The 21,761-nt window shown below is 37.7% G+C and overlaps 1 protein-coding gene across 1 annotated transcript in view; it reads right to left on the bottom strand.

Annotated features, from left to right (window-relative positions):
• Positions 1-21,761, bottom strand: part of LOC111171398 (AP-2 complex subunit beta-like) — a 72,000-nt gene that overhangs the window by 22,027 nt on the left and 28,212 nt on the right. Inside the window, 8 exon segments of the mRNA XM_089900853.1 lie at positions 4,470-4,568; positions 6,114-6,279; positions 8,279-8,303; positions 8,306-8,384; positions 14,994-15,089; positions 15,222-15,342; positions 15,873-16,094; positions 18,365-18,555. Of these exon segments, the coding sequence (XP_089756979.1) occupies positions 4,470-4,568; positions 6,114-6,279; positions 8,279-8,303; positions 8,306-8,384; positions 14,994-15,089; positions 15,222-15,342; positions 15,873-16,094; positions 18,365-18,555 (999 nt within the window).

Raw genomic sequence — 21,761 nt, 5'->3', positions numbered from 1 at the left:
TAATCATACCACCATTTTATTTAAAATTAGAAGCACAAAGATTTCACATATACTTCACTGAATTCTCAGCATAGATAAACAATAGGATTAAGTCTACTATAAAGACAGAGCAGTAGTATGACAGAGAAATTTGCCCAGTCACGTCCTGAACCAGTGGATGTAGCAGAAACAGAACCCCACCACCCAATTCAAATTAACGTAACTCAGCAGATCATGCTGCCCTCAACTTAAAAATTTATGGCTGGTAACATAAATATTAAATTAGGTTCTTATTTCATGAACTTGAGAGAAAAATTCCAGAGGAAAATTCCAGTGGAAAAGACTTATATAAATGTGCTTACTCTATTATGCTAATGCCTCAGATTTCATTAACTGGACAGAAAAGGCAAGTCTAGAGAAACTGTTTATTAATTATTTATAGCCAAATATGAAATAATCATCCACAATAATCTTAAAACCTCTAAATTCACTTATTTATACTGGCTTATGCACAACAATGCTTCAGGCAGGCAAGACAGGAAATGCGTATTCTCAAAAGTCATTCTCAACTTTCAGACAGAGTAGAAAAGGGCAAAGACTCTGGAGCCAGGCTACTTGGGTTTGAGTCCTAGTTCCACCCCATACTAACTGGGCCGGCCTCTCTATGTCTCAGTTTCCTCACCTATAAAATGGGAAGAGTAACAGTATTAACCCTTACTGAAAGCCTGGCACATAGTAAGCACTATACAGATGACTGTTGTTACTAAGATTCTCTACTAGTCCTTGTACAGAAAATCTAGAATTAGGAACGTCTGATGGTTTATTTATACCCTGCCCTGTTCTAGAAAAGGATTTAGCAAAGCTTATAAAAATACATCTAAGGCTAGAGAACATAAATTAGAAGCAAAGGCAGAAAAATGCAAGCCACGATGACCCACACATTTTCTACGGGAGATCCTTAAATTTGATTCTAAGGTTTCAAACATCTGATATGAAAAACAAGTCTAGTCAGATAAGCCATTCAGAGGGGTAGTTAATTACATACTAATGCATAAGAGAATCCAAAGCTGGTTAGGAATTTTTTTTATGGGGTTTCATAGAGAAAAACATATATAATGGAATAAATACTTTGATAACACATCTAAAGAGGATAGTTTCTCATGACAACCCTTACTACAGGATGATGATATTAGTGTAATTCAGTAAAAACTATTCTAATAAGGGTCAAATACAATGCAGTCTAGATCCCCAGCTCTCTACTAATCTGGCTTGATTCAGTGGTAAATTTCAACATCTATAAGAACATAGGGAATCCTCCCTAAACACTTTATCTCAGGCAAATACTGTAATAAGAGTGAGTTTGAACTCTGACGAGAACCTAAAACACAGCTCTCCTACGCTGACTGTTAAATACAGGTACAGAAGCCTTAAGAGACAATGGAGGTGAAGGCAGGGTTCAGAACTTGTGAATACAATAGAATCGACCAGAGACACTCACTTGATTATGAGGCTAGCCTTATCTATTCAGAAGTGAGTAGACAGGATTTCCCTGGTGGCACGGTGGTTAAGAATCTGCCTGCCAATGCAGGGGACACAGGTTCGAGCCCTGGTCTGGGAAAATCCCACATGCCACGGAGCAACTAAGCCCGTGTGCCACAACTACTGAAGCCCACGTGCCACAACTACTGGAGCCTGTGCTCCGCAACAAGAGAAGCCACTGCAATGAGAAGCCTGCGCACCACAACGAAGAGTAGCCCCTACTCGCTGCAAGTAGAAAAGGCCCGTGTGCAGCCAAAAGTAAATAAATAATTAAATTTAAAAAGTGAGTAGACAAGGAGCAAAGCCAAAATTCTTTTTAGAAAATTGTTCTAACTCCATCTTAACAGAGATACAAATGGGTAATAAAGGGTCTAGACTAGGAAATCTAGAATGCTCAATATAGATAATATTAAATAACCATTGCCTTGACGGTTATGGAAATTGCTTTGCTTCAGGCAAAAGGAAGTTTTAGAAAAAACACTTCAAAGAGCTCTAACAAATAAATTTTAAAAGATGTAAAATTAATAATAGGAAAGGTGTATCTATTTTCCAAGGTGGATGAATGTCAAGTGGCCTCTCAGCAGTTAAGATGATTTTGACTATTCCACACATACATAAACACAGAATCTTCAATTTGGCTGAGGCATGAATCTGTCACACAAAGTAAGCCGAGACAGTCTCTTACCTGCCGAGTGATTCTAGGTCACCACCCAGCACTCCCATCTCTACATTTTCTCTTTCCTTATTTTCTATTTCTTGTGGTAACTTTCATGGAGAGCCAGATATTGCTGATGCCTTGAAATGTGGCCATCAGGGGAGAGTTAAAACTTGAGATACTTTAATAAACAGAAATCCCATGATTCTTGAAGAAACTGAGATTTCTGAGAAAGCTAAGAGACTGTATAAATATGTATTTATCTGTGTTTAGGCAGTTTTCTGAAGTGTTAGTACATAGGCCTCATTAAAGTCAAGTTTACTATATTACCATCTAGAATAAACACAAGACTTCTTTGAATCTGGTTAATTTATACAGAGCTCTTTCTTCCGTACAAAGGAGAGAGGCTCCAGGGCCTATAGCAAAAGACAGAAATGAACTTCAAGGCCCTAAGATGAAGTCAAATACATGGCTAATTTAATGGCAATCACCCTACAGAGTCTGTAATAAGCACTACATGATTAAGAAGGGGCAATTTCTATTCAAAATGGCCCCCTGTAGATGACCTATTAAACACTAACGCAAAAATTAACGTCTAACCTAAACTACTTTGATCCAGAAGATGACCAATTTCTGCTCTTAGTGCCAAGATATGCCTCATCAGTGATGGACAACCTCCCAGTCCACTTTTCATGGACAGATGGTGAGCCATGGCCTGCCCTTGACTCCACATACTCATATGGATGCTTCTTCACACTAACCATAATGGGGTCAAGTGAAGGTTTAGAGACTTGGGGAAATAGCACATTAAAAAGTTCATTCATAATTTGTTGGAGAAATGGAGAAAACTGAGAGGTACAAGGGGTGGAGTGGGACACCTCTATTTTCTGTGAAGTGAATTTTCTGACATCCTTTAACTCAACTACTGTTGGTCAACTGCTCCTTAAAAGATAATCAAGCGATAATTCTCAGTAATGTTTACGTGCATCAGTAATCAGACAAGACAATTATCTTAATTTTTAGTTCAGGTCTTCTTCACATTTGAGTTCATTGATTGTAAAACATCTGTACTTGAATCAAGTGTCAGAAAGTAGCCTTTGACTCTAGCAGTTTTCTTGGCTGTATTTTTTTCAGAGTTATATAGCATATTCTATAAACAACTTATTTAATAATGTTGTCTGCTTTATAGTATTCCATTAAGTATTCAAATGCCTTATCTGCCCGTCGAACTTCTTTTCCTTAAAATGGATTCCTGGCATTTCTAAAATTAAATACTGTCAGAGGAAAGAAGAACTTTGCATTTATCATGTATCAAATGATGCGCTTTGACCACTTAACAGATGATGTATTGGCAACTATTCAAGGTTCACATTTGTGGCCTCAGTTTGGAACTGGGTTTCAAGAAGTGTACTAAGTGCACACCCCAACCGTACTAATTAATTACAGGATTTACCATATTTAGTCCTCCAATTGTGTTCATTATTGATATGAAATAAAGCTCCTCAGAGAAAAAAAAAGGAAAGATGACAGCTCAGAGCTAGGTTAAAGAACTATAAAAGAGTTCAAATGCTGTTAATATACAACTATAAAGAGATGAAAGAGGAAAATGGTAAATTGAATATCTGAATCAGATTCCATGTGTAAACACACATCATAACTCTTGACAGCCTGCTAAAGCCGGCCTGTTCTCAAATTCAATTAAGAACATTACTGGATCATGACGGACTGATCATTATACTAGTTACGTCAGAAAAAGTAATTACTTTGATTTCTGTGTATCCAGCTGGTTGCCACATTCCTGAAATCAGAACCCTCCCTAAAAGGACCAAAAATACTAAATAATTAAGGAAGCAGCATTAGCACTTTAAAATTACTTGAAGAGAAAGGCAACTTATCTAGAAGGTAGAACAGCACACGAGATATCTGTCAAAGCATTTACCATCTCTACAGGGTACTTTCATTTGAAAGCTGAAATTAAGTCCCCCAGAAAGAGATACTGTGACTCTCAATGTCATTTTCACAAAGTCATGTCCTTCATTAACACTAAAGAGTCTAAGTTCAGCTTTCATGAATTATGATTAAAACTGGAGTCAGTCAATTCATTTAGAAGCCATACAACCAGTTCTAATTCAGCAGAGTATGTAAAAGAGGCACTGTTTTTTTTTTTAACAGAATCTAAAGACTGCACTCCTTCCGTTTAAAATCTCTGCAAATGAACCTTCTTGGAAGAAGTTTCGCAATTTCCTAGAATTCAAAACAAGACAAATCAACTCCATGCTTTCTTCAGACTTCTTACCCGTGTTGCCAAACTCAAGATCTGCTGTACCAGCTCCTGCGTTTCTGATGGTTTCTTGAGAAACAGCTTCACTATGGCAGTAAGCAGAGTGAGCTGTACCTAAGCAAATGTAATTTAATAGGTAAAGTGAAAGGCATTTGCATTATACCACACCATGAATTCCAAAGTGATATTTTCCCAAATATGACTTACTATGAGGTCTTTCTGATTTTGATTAAGAAACAAAGGTAAAAACTCAGCCAATATCCACAATAGCAGTCAAAGGTTTTCATCAACTGAAAACGCACTAGCCTCCTATCTCCAAATTGCATTTCTTGGCATCAAAAACTGCTGGTTTGTTTCTGGCCCAGATAATCACCTGTATTTCTTAAAGTACATGCTAACATACTGACGGCAATAAAACTGGTTCCTGACCAAATTCTTTATTATTTACTTCCACCAAAAGCTACAACTTCCAGGGAATTAGGGAATCATTTATCATACTGAGGCAAGAGCCAAGACAGTAGAATTATGCCAGATCACAACCAATTAAGAGTGGCATGCTAGGGCTTCCCTGGTGGCGCAGTGGTTAAGAATCCGCCTGCCAATGCAGGGCACACGGGTTTGAGCCCTGGTCCAGGAAGATCCCACGTGCCGCAGAGCAACTAAGCCCATGCGCCACAACTACCGAAGCCTGCGCGCCTAGAGTCTGTGCTCCGCAACAAGAGAAGCCACCACAATGAGAAGCCCTCGCACCGCAATGAAGAGTGGCCCCCGCTGGCGGCAACTAGAGAAAGCCCGCGCACAGCAACGAAAGACCCAATGCAGCCAAAAATAAATAAATAAATAAATGAAACAAATCTATTAAAAACAAAACAAAAAAAAGAATAAAATTTTAAAAATAATAATTAAAAAAAAGAGTCGCCTGCCGAACCATGAAACTACTGGCTGGTATATGTTCCTTGTAGGGCCTATTAAAGTTACGATGATAGATGACACACATGAACTTCAATCTGCAGTGAGTACAAATGCCGGGGAAAAAGAATAATTTATCTGTTCTCTGGGCCTTTGACTCGAAGGTCTCTCAGTTTTGGTAGAAGACAGACAGAAGATGGGAAGGAGTCTAACCATCCACAAAGAACCTTTTCAAACTGCACATGCCAGCCTTCACCCCAGACAAAAACTCAGCTGCAACTGAGCCACAACCATTACTAACAGCAATGGGTAATCATCTTTAGGTGACAGAAAATTAAAAAGTAATAACTACTGCTCTAAGTCAGTAGTTGTCAAAGTGTGGTTCTGGACCACCAGCAGCAATAGCATCACCACCCTCAACCTTGTAAGAAATGAACACGTTTAGGCCCACCTCAGATCTACTGACTCAGAAACTTTAGGGGTGGGGCCCAGCAGCCTGTCCTTTAACACAGGTTAAACACCAGTGCTTAGGTGCTTCTAAGGCTCATTAAAGTTGAGAACCACTGTCTAAATTAGGCAGGCTTGTTCCAACAGAAGTTAGCACAACTGAAAAAGGTCACCCCTTTTTGGGAGAAAAATGTACATACTATATGTGTATATAAATTCACACACATGAAACTGCCTAACCTTTACCTTTCCTGAAATCGTCCCCAAAACATGTAATACAGTAAGATATAGATGGGAACTTACCTGGGTGCTTTCATCATGAAAACCTTCCAGGAAGCTCTCTAGTAACTCATCTGCATTGTCAATTCTTTCAGCATATTCTCCCACAATCCAACTCATAGCTGCTCGAGTGTCTGGCTCATCCAGTGAGTCTAAGTTCTCACACAAAGTGGCAATGATACTTTCATATCTGATATAACAAAATGGACTATGGTTACTGCAGGCAAAACTGAGAAGTGTATTTAACAATGAAGCCTAAAAAACGAAAAACCATGGACAAGGTACCCTAAACCACCACCAAACTACAAAGACTTTTAGCCAAGAGAATGTACAGGCTTTAAAGCCAGAAAATTATAAATGTCTTCAATTTTCCTTCAATTATGTTTTAATAACTAGGCCATAAATCTTTATAAAAGCTTATCAGATATTCTTTTCACAAGGAAAAACTAACCTATGGTTTAAGATAATACCACTACCTTACATTTCTCACAGTCTTTCTCATAACGAGATCAGAGAATTTTCCTATTACTTCATTTTACCTTCATCGTAGAGGAACAGAAATTCCACTTTACTATTAGGAAAATGGAGTAAGACAAGAATAGCATCCAGAAACAGTAATTTTGTCTCTTATCCACCTATCTCTGCGTTCTATAGAGATCTTTATGTTCCTTCCTCCCAAGGCACCCACACTAATGACCTGTTTTTCTAAAGAAATAAGCAACTCGAGTATTTATTTTTACAGGTCTATAGCTCTCATTCTTTACCATGTTAAATCCATCTCCTTGGCTAACGTGGTTTTTTTTTGGGTTTTTTTTTTGCGGTACGCGGGCCTCTCCTGTTGCGGAGCGCAGGCTCAGCGGCCATGGCTCACGGGCCCAGCTGCTCCGCGGCATGTGGGATCTTCCTGGACCGGGGCACAAACCTGTGTCCCCTGCATCGGCAGGCGGACTCTCAACCACTGCGCCACCAGGGAAGCCCGGCTAATATAGTTTTAAACATCAGAATGAAATTGTATAATAAATGAGATATGGACAACCGAATAATACACTTAACTGTTTGCCCTATTTCCACTGATTAAACCAGGTTCTCGGTAATGCTTTCTTAAAATTAAACTATCATAATCCCTCAGTAATACAAACCAGAAATGGACACCTTTACCAAGCATATTGAGATATACACCTCCGCACTTAATCAAGAAGTTTAGAAACCCAACCCTCCTCTTTCCTGGGAGAGTGGTAGAAGTATATGATCCTTTTTCCAAAAATACCATTTCTAGAATTGAAAAACAAAAACAAAAAAAATATATATATACAGTATACATAATGCTTAATAAACCACTACCTTATTAAAATATTTCTTCCAATTCTGAGCCCACCACTGAGCTAACTAACTGTAAGTCACTTCATTTCACGTTATCTTTAACGATAATCAGAAGCCTTAGCACAGTTCATCTCTATGATTATAAGGTAAAATGAGATTTAGGATGCTTGTAAGATCTGCTCTTATTTCACTCTTTCAGATTCCTTAATTGTTTGCCTTCAAAAGCAAATCTGAAAAAGTATTTTTGTTTCATAACTAAGAGGCCTCAATGTGAAAATTTTTGTGGAGTGAAAATGTAGATTTTGTATATCTTAATGGAAGCAGCTACAATACTTCAGAAAAGGCCTGGAACTCTGACAGTTCATTGTTGCATGTTCTATAATTTTCTACAAGTACTAGGTAACATACTAAGTGAACAGTGAAGCTGTCACCTCCCTGGCTTTTACAATAAGGTGACCATATAATTTATTATTCAAACTGAGACGTTTCTGAGAGTGAAAAGGGGCACAATTATTAATTATGCCTGGTAAGAGGCATAAAATGGATTATGCCCAGACAACGTGGAATATATGGGTATCCTTATTTAACAGTAACTTCATCACCAAAGAATCTGGCTAACTTTAATATATGCCAATTGACAATGCATATTCAGACAGAGCTTCAATTCTTCTAAAAGTGATAAAGCAGAGTGAAAAATCACATTTTAATCCTTGTGCTAACCAACTTATGTGTTTCTGACTTTTAATAAAGTATTCAATTATGACCAGTTACTTTACAAAGACTAATTCTTACCTAGCCAACCTCAAAGTGCCTTACTTGAACATTTCCTAAATGATCTGAGGAAGAGGGGCAGAAGTATCTGGACGTACTTGTTGGGGTATTTGCGGAAGATATAACAATCGCCTCTTGGACCACATAATTTACTTTGGTTTGGATGAGATCAAGCAATGTGCTTACACAGCGCTCTGCAGATTGCTGCAAAGAGGAACATAATGAGAAGTCAGATGATCTATCCAATAACACAACCTCAACATAAAAAATATTTTTTTTTGGAACGTTCAGGTGTTATCAACTAAACTAGACTAAAAGATGAGGCATTTAATTTGACCACGCTATACTAGAGGCTGGGTTATCTGATGGAGATATACAGAAGTTCTAGATATACTCCAAATTTTACTCATTACAAGAAACAGTTCAAGTGAAAAAAATCATCTTGGATAGCCAGGATGACAGAAATGAGAAGAAAGCATAAGTCAAGGTAGAAGGAAAGAATAAGAATGAAAGAATAAGCCAAGCGAAGAGGTCTTTATCTGCAGTTCATGAATGAGCACAGACAGAAGGCATCTTTAAACCTCTTGAAATGAAACTGCCAAATTTCATTTGTGCACACAAGCATATTTTCCTGGGAGAAGGTTTACAGTTTTCATTATATTTTCAAAGTTCTCTGTGACTCAAAACACTCTAAGAAAAATTTGCCATCTTCTGGGCTATATAACTGCAAGTCTACGGCCTTAGATAAACTGCAATTTTCCACAGCCTATGGTTCATCTATAAAATAGAACTTAATCTATTAGTCTTTTATTAATGAAGGGAATATGGAAGAATACAAGTGACAAAACTAATGTATTGAAACAATAAGTCATAGTTTTTAAAAGAAGGGTTCCAGAAGAGAGATCCTAAAAACCAAGGACTGATGTATCATATATTACAATGTATTATGATGGGTCATTCCATTATATGCCTCCTGATAAGATGCAATAGGAAATTCACAGCAGCATCTAAGAGGTATTCTTGCCAAGAACACTGAATATGAATATTACCAAGCCTCTAGATTTAATTTTCTAAAGGGGATGAAGGAATGAGATAAACAACATCACTAAAATACTATCAGCCGAATCTAGACTCTGGAAAATTCTACAAGCCTAATGATCTAGTCCTTTCAACAAATGGCACCCAAATAAATAAGTAAAGACTTAAGAGACATACTAACCAAATGCAATGTATAGCTAGCTCTCGTTTAGCTTTTGATTTGAACAAGGCAACTGTAAGAAGACATTTAGACACAATTAGGGAAAACTGAACATGGACTAGGTATTTAATGAGATTAAGAGTTACTGTTTGTTGAGTACCGTAACGATATCATGACAATTTTTTTTTAGAGGACCTTATCATTAGATATATACATTGGACTACTCTAATAAGATCATATCTGAGATCTGCATTAAAATAGAACAGTAGCCCACTCCCTTGAAGGGGGAGGGAGAGGGAGAAGATCAAATGGAAACAGCAATGTGTTGATATTTTGTTCAAGATGGATGGTGGGTATATGAGAGCTCATTAATCAATTTTACCTTAGTGTATACCTAAAAATTTCTGTAATAAAATCTTTTAAAGGTACTATAATTTAAACCATTCCAAGCAATATAACGAAAACAAAATTGCATCTTGAGGTTATTTATATGAGGTCATATATATGATGATTCTGTTCTCTTTTATTATTGTAGTTTTCCCATTTTTGAATTCTATTTTATTCATTTTCAACTAGTTATTTCCTGTGCTGTTATTACAACAGCAAAACAGTTGGGAAATTTTAAATATAAAAGTTATGATAAATTATAAAGCATGTAAGGGTTAAATTATCAAGTTAGATAGTACAAATAAAGTACTCAGCATAAGGCTTGATAGAAAGCTAACGTCTACTGAATCCTTAGTTTCATTATTATAATAAAGATAAACAAAAGGCCATCTCCCATGATGCATCAATATTCAAAAACAATTAAGTCTAGGATAGTAATTTTCAAGCAAATTGTCATCTCACTTATATTGCTTTTGATTAAATTTTAAAAACACCATTAAAGCAGTATGGCAGAGGAACAAAAGTAAATATCCAATCATTGTATATACAAAGTAAGTCCAGAGACAGAGAAAGGCATACAGACATATAAAATTTAGTATATGATAAAGGCAACATTTCATAACAGTAAGGAAAGGATGAATTGTTCTTGTGTTTGATCCCCACACTCTTATCTTTAACCAAACCATTGCCATTAAAGTAGAAAATAAAAGTGAATTTTATATAATTTTGAAGTGAAGCACAATTTTCTAGGTGGTCCACTAAAGATATCATTGGGAGAGGGACTTCCCTGGTGGCTCAGTGGTTAAGAATCCAGCTGCCAATGCAGGGGACACGGGTTCGAGCACTGGTCCAGGAAGATACCACATGCCACAGAGCAACTAAGCCCGTGACCACAACTACTGAGCCTGTGCTCTAGGGCCCGCGAGCCAAAACTACTGAGCCTGCATGCCACAACTACTGAAGCCCGAGCACCTAGAGCCTATGCTCCGCAACAAGAGAAGCCACCGCAAGGAGAAGCCCGCGCACCGTGACGAAGAGTAGCCCCCGCTCTCCGCAACTAGAGGAAGCCCACACACAGCAACGAAGATCCAATGCAGCCCCAAATAAATAAATAAATAAATTTATTATTTTTTAAAAAAAGATACCATTGAGAGAAAATGGATAGAACTCACTACATAAGGAAATGCAAACTCCTATGCATCAAGAAGTCAAATGAAATCAAAAGGAAAATAATTGGGAAAATAACTATTAATGAAATGAAGGGGTATTAAATGAATTAATACCTTTAATTAATTATTTAAAAAATCAATGTGGAAAAGATAACACATTGAAAAAAGATACACATGCCATGAAAAAGCAATTCCAAATGGCTAAGCGTAATGAAAAAAATGTCACCTCAACTAGAGATCAAAGATTTAGCTACAAGGATCCTCCTTATAACCATTATTTGGAAAAAGAGCAGAAACAACTTTAAGGTCCATACAGGAAGGGAAAGGCTAAATAATTATGAAGCAATCACACAGTATGTCTACAAACCACTAAAAATGATGTAAAATATTATCAGTAACATGGGAAAATGTCCATGTATAATAAGCAAAAAAAGCAGACTACAAAAACATAAGTAAATAGCATCTGTAGAATGATCTCGTTTTTGTAAAAAGCACACCTGTTTATGGAGGACTATGTAAACAAAGACTTAAAATCATGTCCACAACATCTCTGGAAGGGTAGAACAGGGGTATGAGAAAGCAGAGTGTTCTACTTTTAACTTGTCTTTTTTTTATGATTTTATGTAGTAAATACATATGCTTTTTGTTTGCCTAAGACGTAAGTCAGTACCTTATCTTGAGCTACAAAAATGAGAAATGGTAAACACCAAAGAACAGAAGAGTGGGAAGTGAGGAATACCTTAACTTAGTGACTTAATCTCTCTCAAACAAAACCAAACATATAAATAAATCTCGCAAACAAAATCATTTTATTTGTAAGAAAAGGAGGGCAGGGGTTTATTTCCTCCTTAAAGAAACAGGTATACACTGTAATATATACAGCTTTAAATCTGTCAATCACACCTCAATAAAGCTGGAGGTGGGGTGAAGAGTAAAATCTATTAAAAAACAACCAAACAAAAGAGAACAGGCAAAAGTTACTGAAAAAACAGTACTATGAAATTGCTTTTTCAGTGGTATTTATTGACTCAATGGCTTATGCTTAATCTTTAACCTAACCAACTTAGTATGATAAAATTATACACTTTTTTCACCTCAGGATACTTAAAGCAACAAGGAAACACCTGTACTTACAGTCATGATAAAAAACAACTCCAACTCTTAACACCCAAATTTTACAATAGGCCCTGTTACCTTAGCTAAGCACTAAACTAAAATTCTTTTTTTCTCATCTGTCATATCTTTGAAACCAACTACACATTAAAAAAGGGTCAGGTGCCCTGAGAGAAAAGCAGCAGCTCAGTCTGGAAGCTACAGAGAAAGGCTATTACAATTCCCTCGCTGGTTCTTGCCCTTGTCCCATGGATAGGTTAGTTAAAAACAGGCAATCACTGCTTCTCCTGCCCCAACAACTGTGTCTGGACTAGGCAACTCTTTCCAACTAATAACTTTCATGATTAAACCAGTTCTAAGAAAAGTTCTTAGGCAAATCCAGGTAACTGGAAATAAGAGAACACTATCTAAAAGGCAGGAATTCTTGAAGGCTGATCTTAAGCTTCCAAAGGAAGTTCATTCCTCACACACTCATATTCCCACCAGGGCACCCTGAATCAAAGGAAGAAGTGAGAGCCACCAGAAGTTCATCTCTTCCAGAAGATGATGGATAACTTTTCCATTTAGTCACAATAGACGGTATTAACAGCCGCTAGGAATCTAGATGCTTTGAGAACACTTTCTAGTAATTCCAGGGATAGAAAAATCTCTTTAACTTTGGAATGAAACTCTTTGCAAGAGCACTGTCAGAGAGGTTAGTAAGACAATGACATTCTGGCAGTGAAAAGCACAAAATGACTCTTCTGCTACCAAAATAGCTCTGAAAATTGTCTGCATTAATACCATAAGCAGGTGGCTATTCCACAATGAGAAAAGAAAAAGAAAAAAGTTAAGTAGTGGTGGTAAGTTAAGAAGTGTGGTAGTAAAAAAAAGATGTAACACATCAAGATCCAATAAACAGATTTCCCCATTTCTCAAATGGAGCAACAGAAGTATATATTAAGTATGTGAAGCAACTGAGCTGGCAGAACCAGAAGCAGAAACCAGGATTAATTAACTTCTTGCTATAACAACTGGTCTACTAAACGACTTATCAGTGGTAACTATATGAAGCAGCATTCAGTAAATAAAAACAAGGAAGGCCAATTAGGAACTTGGCTTTCAGAGACACTTCTCTGACACAGCATCTGTTTCCTTCTGTTCCTGTGAAGCACTGGTCATACTGTACAAATTATTTTAGTAACTATCCTTGTGAAATCATACGGTCCAATCTGACTCAAAGTAGAACTGTAGGGACTTCCCTGGTGGTACAGTGGTTAAGAATCCGCCTGCCAATGCAGGGGACACGGGTTGGAGCCCTGGTCCAGGAAGATCCCACATACGGCGAAGCAAATAAGCCTGTGCACCACAACTACTGAGCCTGTGCTCTAGAGCCCACAAGCCACAACTACTGAGGCCACGTGCTGCAACTACTGAGGCTCGCGCGCCTAGAGCCCGTGCTCTGCCACAAGAGAAGCCACCGAAATGAGAAGCCCCCATGCACCTCAACGAAGAGTAGCCCCCACTCGCCATGACTAGAGAAAGCCCACGCGCAGCAATGAAGACCCAACGCAGCCAATAAATAAATAAATAATTAAATAAAATGTCAAAAGAAAAAAAAGCAGAATTGCACATAGTCAAGTAGTAAGAACAAATATGGAGCTCTGAATCCACAATATTGTTGTGCACAGAAGCCATCATTAATTGCAAAAACTTCTGAATGAGGAAAAACAACAGAGGCTTGGTGACTGATGAAGCAGTGCATTGTAAGTTGTAGCCCTTAATAACTACTGGAAGGCTGCAACCAAGCTAGAACCAATCTGCCCTCTAAGACCACAGAGAAGCTCTTCAAGAGGACTTCCAAGTAAAGATCAACTCCCTTCCCTAAAGCAGGAACCTGCTAGTCAACAGCCCTGCCTATGTGCACAGAAGTCCTGACAACTTTTCTGTCGTCTCATTTTTAGTATAAATAGGCAGCAATTTACTGTAAGTATGGTACACACTTCAATTAAAAAATCATAAATAGACATGCAACCATCACCATAAAATACTCCAGATAATTAAATTCAAACTGCAGAAACAAAACCAAAAACTGTAATTCACATCACAAGAGATTTAAGAAACTATTGCAACCACAAAAAAAGGAATGCTATGAAAAAGTACCCTAACAAGAAACAGCAATGAAGGGAGGCTGTATGGAAAGACGGCTGTGCAGAAGACAAGAAAGCAACCACCCAGACTGGAGTAAGGACTGGAAGGACAGAGGACTGGAAGAGAGAAGGGTCTAGAACAAAAGAAAAGTTTTATTAATTTGATATTATGCTTGAAAAGCTGGAAGAAGATAGGAGTGCAATGAAGGCACAATGAAATTAAAAAAAAAAAAAAAGACAAAGGTCATTATAAACTACAGAAAAAACAAAAGCCTTTATAAGAAAGAAAACGCAATCATTTGATTGTGTAGGCTCTACATATTTACAGGCATAATACACACAGCAAGCTTTGCAAGACTCTAGTTGATAGAACAAGAAACAAAGGTATATTATCTCAATTTACAAAGATAATATAGGAACAAAAACCTCATGATATAACTATACAGGGGATCTATACAGAAGGGTAGAAGTAGGAGTGATGGAGTATATCAACCAGGTTGCTTCTCTCATAGCGGAAAGTTAATAGACAATGTCTACAATTGGTAAATCGATAAATAGTAGCATAAGGATATTAGAGATATGGAAGTAATCAAAATAACTAAAACTAGGAACAGAGTTAAACATGATTCCCTCGGGAAAGAGAGGGACCAGGGACAGCTGTTTTTCATTAAAATTCTTTAATATTTTAACAATGTGCTTTATTATTTTGATAAACTTAACAATGTATTTTTAAATTTAAACTTAAAAATGTAAGCAAAGAGGTGAAGAGAATATCCAGAGTCCCACAACGTGATCACAACTACCACGGGACACTTGCCTCCACCTTGATGGCACACCGTCCAATGGCCCGCACAGCTCTGCGCACAAAGTCGACATCCACCTCTGTGGCATATTCCTTCAGTTCTGCCAGAACCTGTTAAAAATCCATGAAGTGAACAATCATTAAGGATTCTCCAACAGCAATTTCATGGCCTAGGTTTTTCTGAAGGCCAGATCTTAAGATCTAAGTTATTAGATCTTAACTTGAATCTACTTTAAGTCTGACCTGAGCAATGTTGGCTTGGGATGCCAAACGAATCATGATGTCCAATTTCTCTAGTTTCACACAGATGGGATCATTGTACTTCACAAAGAAAACTCTGATCTCCTGCTTCAAGATTACAGGCCTGTGGTACACAGAAACACAAGATAAGTAAGGTGAGGCATATATTGATATATCCTTCCGAGTCTGCATTAATACCTAACCTGTGCTTCTCTGCTCTCCATTCACACACTCCACTCCAGGGGGAAAAAACTCACAAACTTCCTCTACATCCCTCTAACCAGATCCATCTGGCAGACTATTTTTATCCTTTTTAAGGAGTAAAGTATATATTGCCAAGAAGAACCACTGGAAGAACAACCACCTGATCTAAATTACAGCCTGAACCATATTAAGCAGACACCAGCTATCATACAACTAAGAGTTCCTTCAGAAAAGAAACTAAATTGTAGAGCAACACCAGGCATTCATTGTAGGAACACTCTAAAATCAACTGTTAGCCTCCTGACCCTGGGCAAGTTGCTCTACCATACAGTATTTTCATTTCCATAGATTAAACAGAGTTTTAACACAGTCCTCTTTAATAATGATGTTATTAAATAAGTTTAATTCAAAATTACAAACACTTTAATCACCAATTCATTTTTTCCCAACCTTTTCTGGACGATCAGGTTGATGTTCCTCAGGGCGACGTACTGCACCTCTGGCTCCCCAGACAGCAAAGTGACAAGTGGAGGGGCCAACTTCTTCAGCAGCATATTGTAGTAGTCAGAGTCCTTGGGTAACAACTCTAGAAATTTCATTAGGACTTTTACTGCTGAAAGCACCACTGCTGAGTTGGCGTGACATAGCCGAGGAGTTACCCGCTCACAGATACTGAGGACAGAAAATGAAAATTAGTACCTTAAATTATAATTTCTTTGCTCAATCCAATCTATAAGGGTAATGTTGTCAGAGGTTCCCATGGCCCAGGTATAAAGAAATTAGAAAATCAGTTAGAAAAGTCAAAACTCCATACATAGGTAAATTTGGGATCCAACACTGCGGACGCCTCAATCCCAGCAAACTACAAACAGAGCAGGGATATCAGAAGACTTTAGGAAACCAGCAATAAGGGATGTTCAAACTGGAAGGGAACTAGCCAATACCCCAAACACCTGAAGCTCACACCATTTACCTTCCTATTTTATAGTCCTCTCTGTCTCCCCATACTATGTAAGGGCTCCCTGCCTCACAGCCCATTTCTCCTCAGCCTATAGGAAGTCAAATTAAGCATTCTGAGAGTTATTTCATAGTGAGAGATATCAACCAACTGTGGCTGAAGTTTCACTGTAAGATGCGGAAGGAGATGGGCTGACAGGGAAAACCACCCAACCTCTTGCATTCAGCATAATAAGGGAATCTCGGGAAGGGTGTTTGTTTGTTTGTTTGTTTTTAACAACACGACACCACTGCAATACTCTCTCAACCTCATCCCCTTCTCCTAGTCCCTGCCACCTACACTTAAATGTCTCATAAAATATAGAATATTTAGTTATCCATTGAGGGTTCTTCAGAAATTAACCTAATTTTGATAGCTCTTAGGCAACGTGAGTGGCTAGCTGACTCAGTTAAGGACACAAGGTAAGTAAGCTGTGTTTTTCTCCCTTCCTCCTGTATCTACTTGGCTGACTCCCTGACCTCCTTTAGGTATTTATACAAATGCTACCTTCTCAGGGAGACCTTTCCTGACCACCCAGCATTTGTTAGATCTCCTCCTTACTTTATCTTTCTTGTTAGCACTTATCATCATCTGACCTATTATATGCTGTATTACGTATACATTTTATATATACTTCTGCCCTATCCCTCAGAATAAGTGTTCCATAAGAGCTATGATTTTTGTCTGTCCACTGCTATATCCTCAGAGCCTAGAACAATGCCTGGCATACAGTACGGGCTCAATAAATATTTGCTGAGTGAATGAGTAAGTGTGAGATGTCAATGACCAAGAGAAAATAAAACTGTATGTAAAGTTCTTTCCAGAAGATATTTGTACTTTCAGTGATGGAAAGAAACTATCAGGGTGAGCTTTGGTTAAATCCAGAGGGAACAATTTCCCAGACAAGTGAAGAGCACTTACATTACAGTAGCTCAAGCTTTAGCCGGGCAAGGAAGGTTCCTATCTACCATAATTAAAATGAAGAGCCAGGGCTTCCCTGGTGGCACAGTGGTTTAGAGTCCGCCTACCGACGCAGGGGACACGGGTTCGTGCCCCGGTCCGGGAAGACCCCACATGCCGCGGAGCGGCTGGGCCCGTGAGCCGTGGCCGCTGAGCCTGCGCGTCCGGAGCCTGTGCTCCGCAACGGGAGAGGCCACAGCGATGGGAGGCCGACGTACCGCAAAAGAAAATAATAATAATAAATAAAATAAAATAAAATGAAGAGCCAACAATTCTTCAGAATTATTTTGCCTAGTACAGTGCCTATATACACAAAATGCTCAATAAAAACTGATGATACCTCCAATTCTGTAAACTAAAATGTATGTATGTGTATATGAAATTTAGTAGTCAGTATCTGACAGTCAAAGAAAATCTGCAACACTAAAGTGGTAGAGAGCTGAGCAGAACAATCCAGGTGTGCCTTCCAAAATCTTCTCCAAATTCAGACTGATGAGATTCCTATATCTAACGGAAGACATCATACATTTTGCTGGCTCCAACACAGTTTCTCTAGTACTAATTATAGGTATAAGGCAGCTCAATAACTAGTATCAAGCCACTTACTATGTATGTAAAAGAACGAAAATTTTGTTACTACAGTGAGAGACGCTCAAGAAACCTTTGTTTGCCAAATGGCTAGGAATTGCTGTATGGGAGATGTGAGACCATGATGAGGGAGAGTTTCTTCAGAGGGTTGTAACTATACTGTTCAAAGAAGAAATGAAAAATACACATCTCCTCTTAGGAAGAGCTATTTTTTGCATGGTTTACTCTACCACCTAAAATGTTCCTAAATACATTGAGAAAATACCACAGGATAGCAATATATATCCCATAAGCCACTGATTTTCCCAACGTAACAGACCCTTATTCTAATACAGACTTACTAGAAATTATTGAACCGGGCAAGACTCCTAGATACTATCCAGAAAAACAGACTGACCTCTGAGCCTCCCGGTCATCTTTAGGGTTGTAATTAGACAGGCAGTCCAGGATGAAAATCTGGCCCCGTTCGGTGCACTCATTCAGGGCTGTCAGTAGCTTATTAATGTTCTGTGGATTCAGATCGAGTAAGTTGCTGTTTGGGTGAGATTCACTGATTTCAGGTAATGCTGCTACAGCATTAGCCACCACCTGGGAAAGAAGCAGATATGACCTTGATTTGTCAAGAACAGTACAACTATTTCTCTGGATCACTTCATAGATCTCAATCCATAACCGTTCCTGAACGTTTTACGCAGTCAGCTAGAAAGAGATATACTGCTTTCAAAATGTATAATAAACCACCAATGATGGCATATATAGCTTCCTCATGGTCAGGCAACACAGAATTAAAACAATTCACATATTAGCAGAGAGTCCCACATGACTTACTATTAAAACAATAATAGTTTTAATAGTAGTCAACACTATCAGTAGAATTAAGACACATGAACAGCTGTAAAAGAAGTGAAGGCTAGGGACTTCCCTGGCGGTCCAGTGGTTAAGACTCGTGGTTCCACTGCAGGGGGGCATGGGTTCGATCCCTGGTTGGAGAACTAAGATCCCACATGCCTCGCAGCCAAAACAAAACAAAAAACACAAAACAGTGAAGTTTAAATACGAAACATGTACATTAGGCAATGGAAAGAAAAATCTAGGCCAAACAATTTTATAGGTGTATGGGTGTGCATGTACTGGGGGGTGGGGAGGTGATACTTCAGGTGTCAATCACACCTTAAGTCTCAGAGTAAGAAAATGTGACCTTGAAACCACAGTTCACTATGGTTAGTTCACATAGTAACACATAGTTCACATAGTAACATCATGTTGGGAAAGCACATAATCTCCGTGAAATTCAATTTCCTCATCTGAAAATGGGATAATTTAATCCCCCGCACAGATTAGCTTTAGTTTGAGGATAAAATCAGATGGCTTATGTATAAGTGCTTTCTACAAAGCCTTATACAAAGTTAAGGTGGCAATATTACCATAATTCATCAAGACTAAGTTGCACAGTTTTTCATATTAACATCTCCGAAGTTGGGATATATTTAATAATCAACGGCATGTCAGTTTAATAGGAGGTATTTTTCTTTCTACGTAATACAGGAAATAATAATGCATCTTAGAATCAATGAAATATGGTACCTCAAATGTATCCTTAACTCAGGCAGTATGATAAATGAAAAATTGCTACCAAATATAAGAAAGTACATTTGTATCCTGACTTAACAGACCCAGAAATCCCTACTAGCTGCAAGAAAAAACAGTGGACACTTTATCAAAATTACAGATTATGTCTAATTTAACTAAGAAATCTACAACCAGTGAATGTTTAAAGTAATTTTAAGATTATAAAAACACCCCAAAATAAACAAAACAGACAAAAAACTATAGCTCTGTACAAATGAATTCAAAGCCACATTTTGCAGTGAGGCTCTCAGCTGTCGCTAAATATTAGCACAGTAAGGCTATATATAAATATTCTGTAAGCATAAATGAGATGCAATAGGTAGCAACTTCATTAATTATGTATATTGAAAAGATTCTCAAAAATGTCAACTCGTTTTTAGTTCTGACTGAAGTCCCTGTTAAAAGCTTGAGAAACTAAGAGTTGTATGATTATCCTTTTGCTAGCAAGAGAAGAAACATCATGGTCACAGTTTAGGTATTGATTTTAATATCCATATCACTTGGGTACTCTGCAGATTATCCCAGTATATGATTTTACCTAGAAGATAAATTCTAGAGAATATGGCTTTTTAAATCAAATAATACATTCATGACAGTATCCATTAACTAAGATAATGATGCCACAAATGGAATCACCTTCAGTTATAACTTAGTGATCAGGACAAAAAATTCCAAGATGAAAAAAATTCAAGGGTTCACTTGGTAAGTATGATTATGGATATAATACTTTATTGTTATTAAGACAACTCGAGAAGGATTATCTAGTTCACCTATCACATGATGGCATGCATGAGGTTCTTTCCTGACTTAATTTTTGTTTGCCAACCACACCATCAAGCATGGCCTTTAGTAAAAAATTAAAAAGCATGAAAAGGGAAACAATAATCTCCATCATCTCAGTGCTTTACATGCAGGGAAAAGGTACTGTGTTTCCCCTGTATAATACACTTAATACACTGGATTACAGGATAAAGGATCAAAATGTCACACTGGAAGAACAAATGCCTGTTTTCCTCTCTTGCTGCCAACACATGCCCAGTCTTGGTTACCAGTTCGTCCAAAACAAATGTCCTGTCACAACTTACCATTTCTGCCAGTCAAATTTTTTTAATGTTAAAAAAAATTAAATATGAGGACTGTTAACAGGAAATGTTGAACAGAATGAACAATTAGAACTCCTCTGCTACCATCACAGGTAACTGGAAATTAAACCAAGTATATAATGCAGCTAATGAAGTATATGTTCTGGTGGTAAAACAGGCAATTTTCACTTATTATCACATTAAAACAAGAAAAGAAACAGGGAAAAGTAAATCTAATTAAAAGATCCAGAGAGATCAGATTATATGATTATGTTTAGAAAAGTCTGCATGGGGAAAAAAGATCACTGCCAAATGGTCACTGAGCCAATGACTGACCAGAGGAGATACACCCCCAATAACAAAACTCTACTGCTATTCCTCTAAAATTCCTTCTATTCTACCTTTCTGCTTTCATCTCCTAATCTTCACATTCATACTGCTAAGTTTTCAGAAATATACTGAGGTGGGCCCATAAAGAGCTGCTCAGAGTTCTCCTGGTCAGTAAGCCATGCTTCTCTCACTCTAATGGAAACTTAAAATGAGCATCGAATCTCAAGCAGGCAAAGACTGACTTCAAGACAGCAGCTGGGTAGCTGGGGTATACAGGACAACTCACCTGTCTCTGTGTTTCTTTGGAATTTACATATGTAGTAATATACTACTGTATATTATCTGTACATATATTATCTGTTTGTAAAAATAAACTTTAAAAATAATGGATTGAAACATGATTTACTTCCTCTTCCCAGAGAGCCTTCTCCAAACAATAATTCATTATCAAAAGAAAAAATCTGACTCTTGCAGTAACTGCCCTGGTTTACTAGTGTATTAAAACAAAGGCTATGTCTCTTTCTCTTGTACCATCACTTTGAATGTGAACTAAGACTGACATGCATAACATTTTCCCCCCTAGAAAACTGGCAGTTCTTTTAGGAAACACTGCCATGAAAAGAACAATGGCCTTTTAATTATAATCTCAGAAAAACTGGAGTTCCCAGGAAAGAAAGGGGTTTCTAAAGGAAGTTTTGCTTTAAAAATGGATTTATAAATAGGGTTTAAGTGAGTTTTCTCAGCACACTGGTT

This window comes from Delphinapterus leucas, chromosome 19 (genome assembly GCF_059928025.1).
Source record: "Delphinapterus leucas isolate spDelLeu-1000000601 "Yukka" chromosome 19, BTC_Dleu_Yukka2, whole genome shotgun sequence".
Classification (NCBI taxonomy): Eukaryota; Metazoa; Chordata; class Mammalia; order Artiodactyla; family Monodontidae; genus Delphinapterus; species Delphinapterus leucas.
Note: the sequence above shows the minus strand (reverse complement) of the source record. Positions and strands in the feature narration are given on the sequence as shown.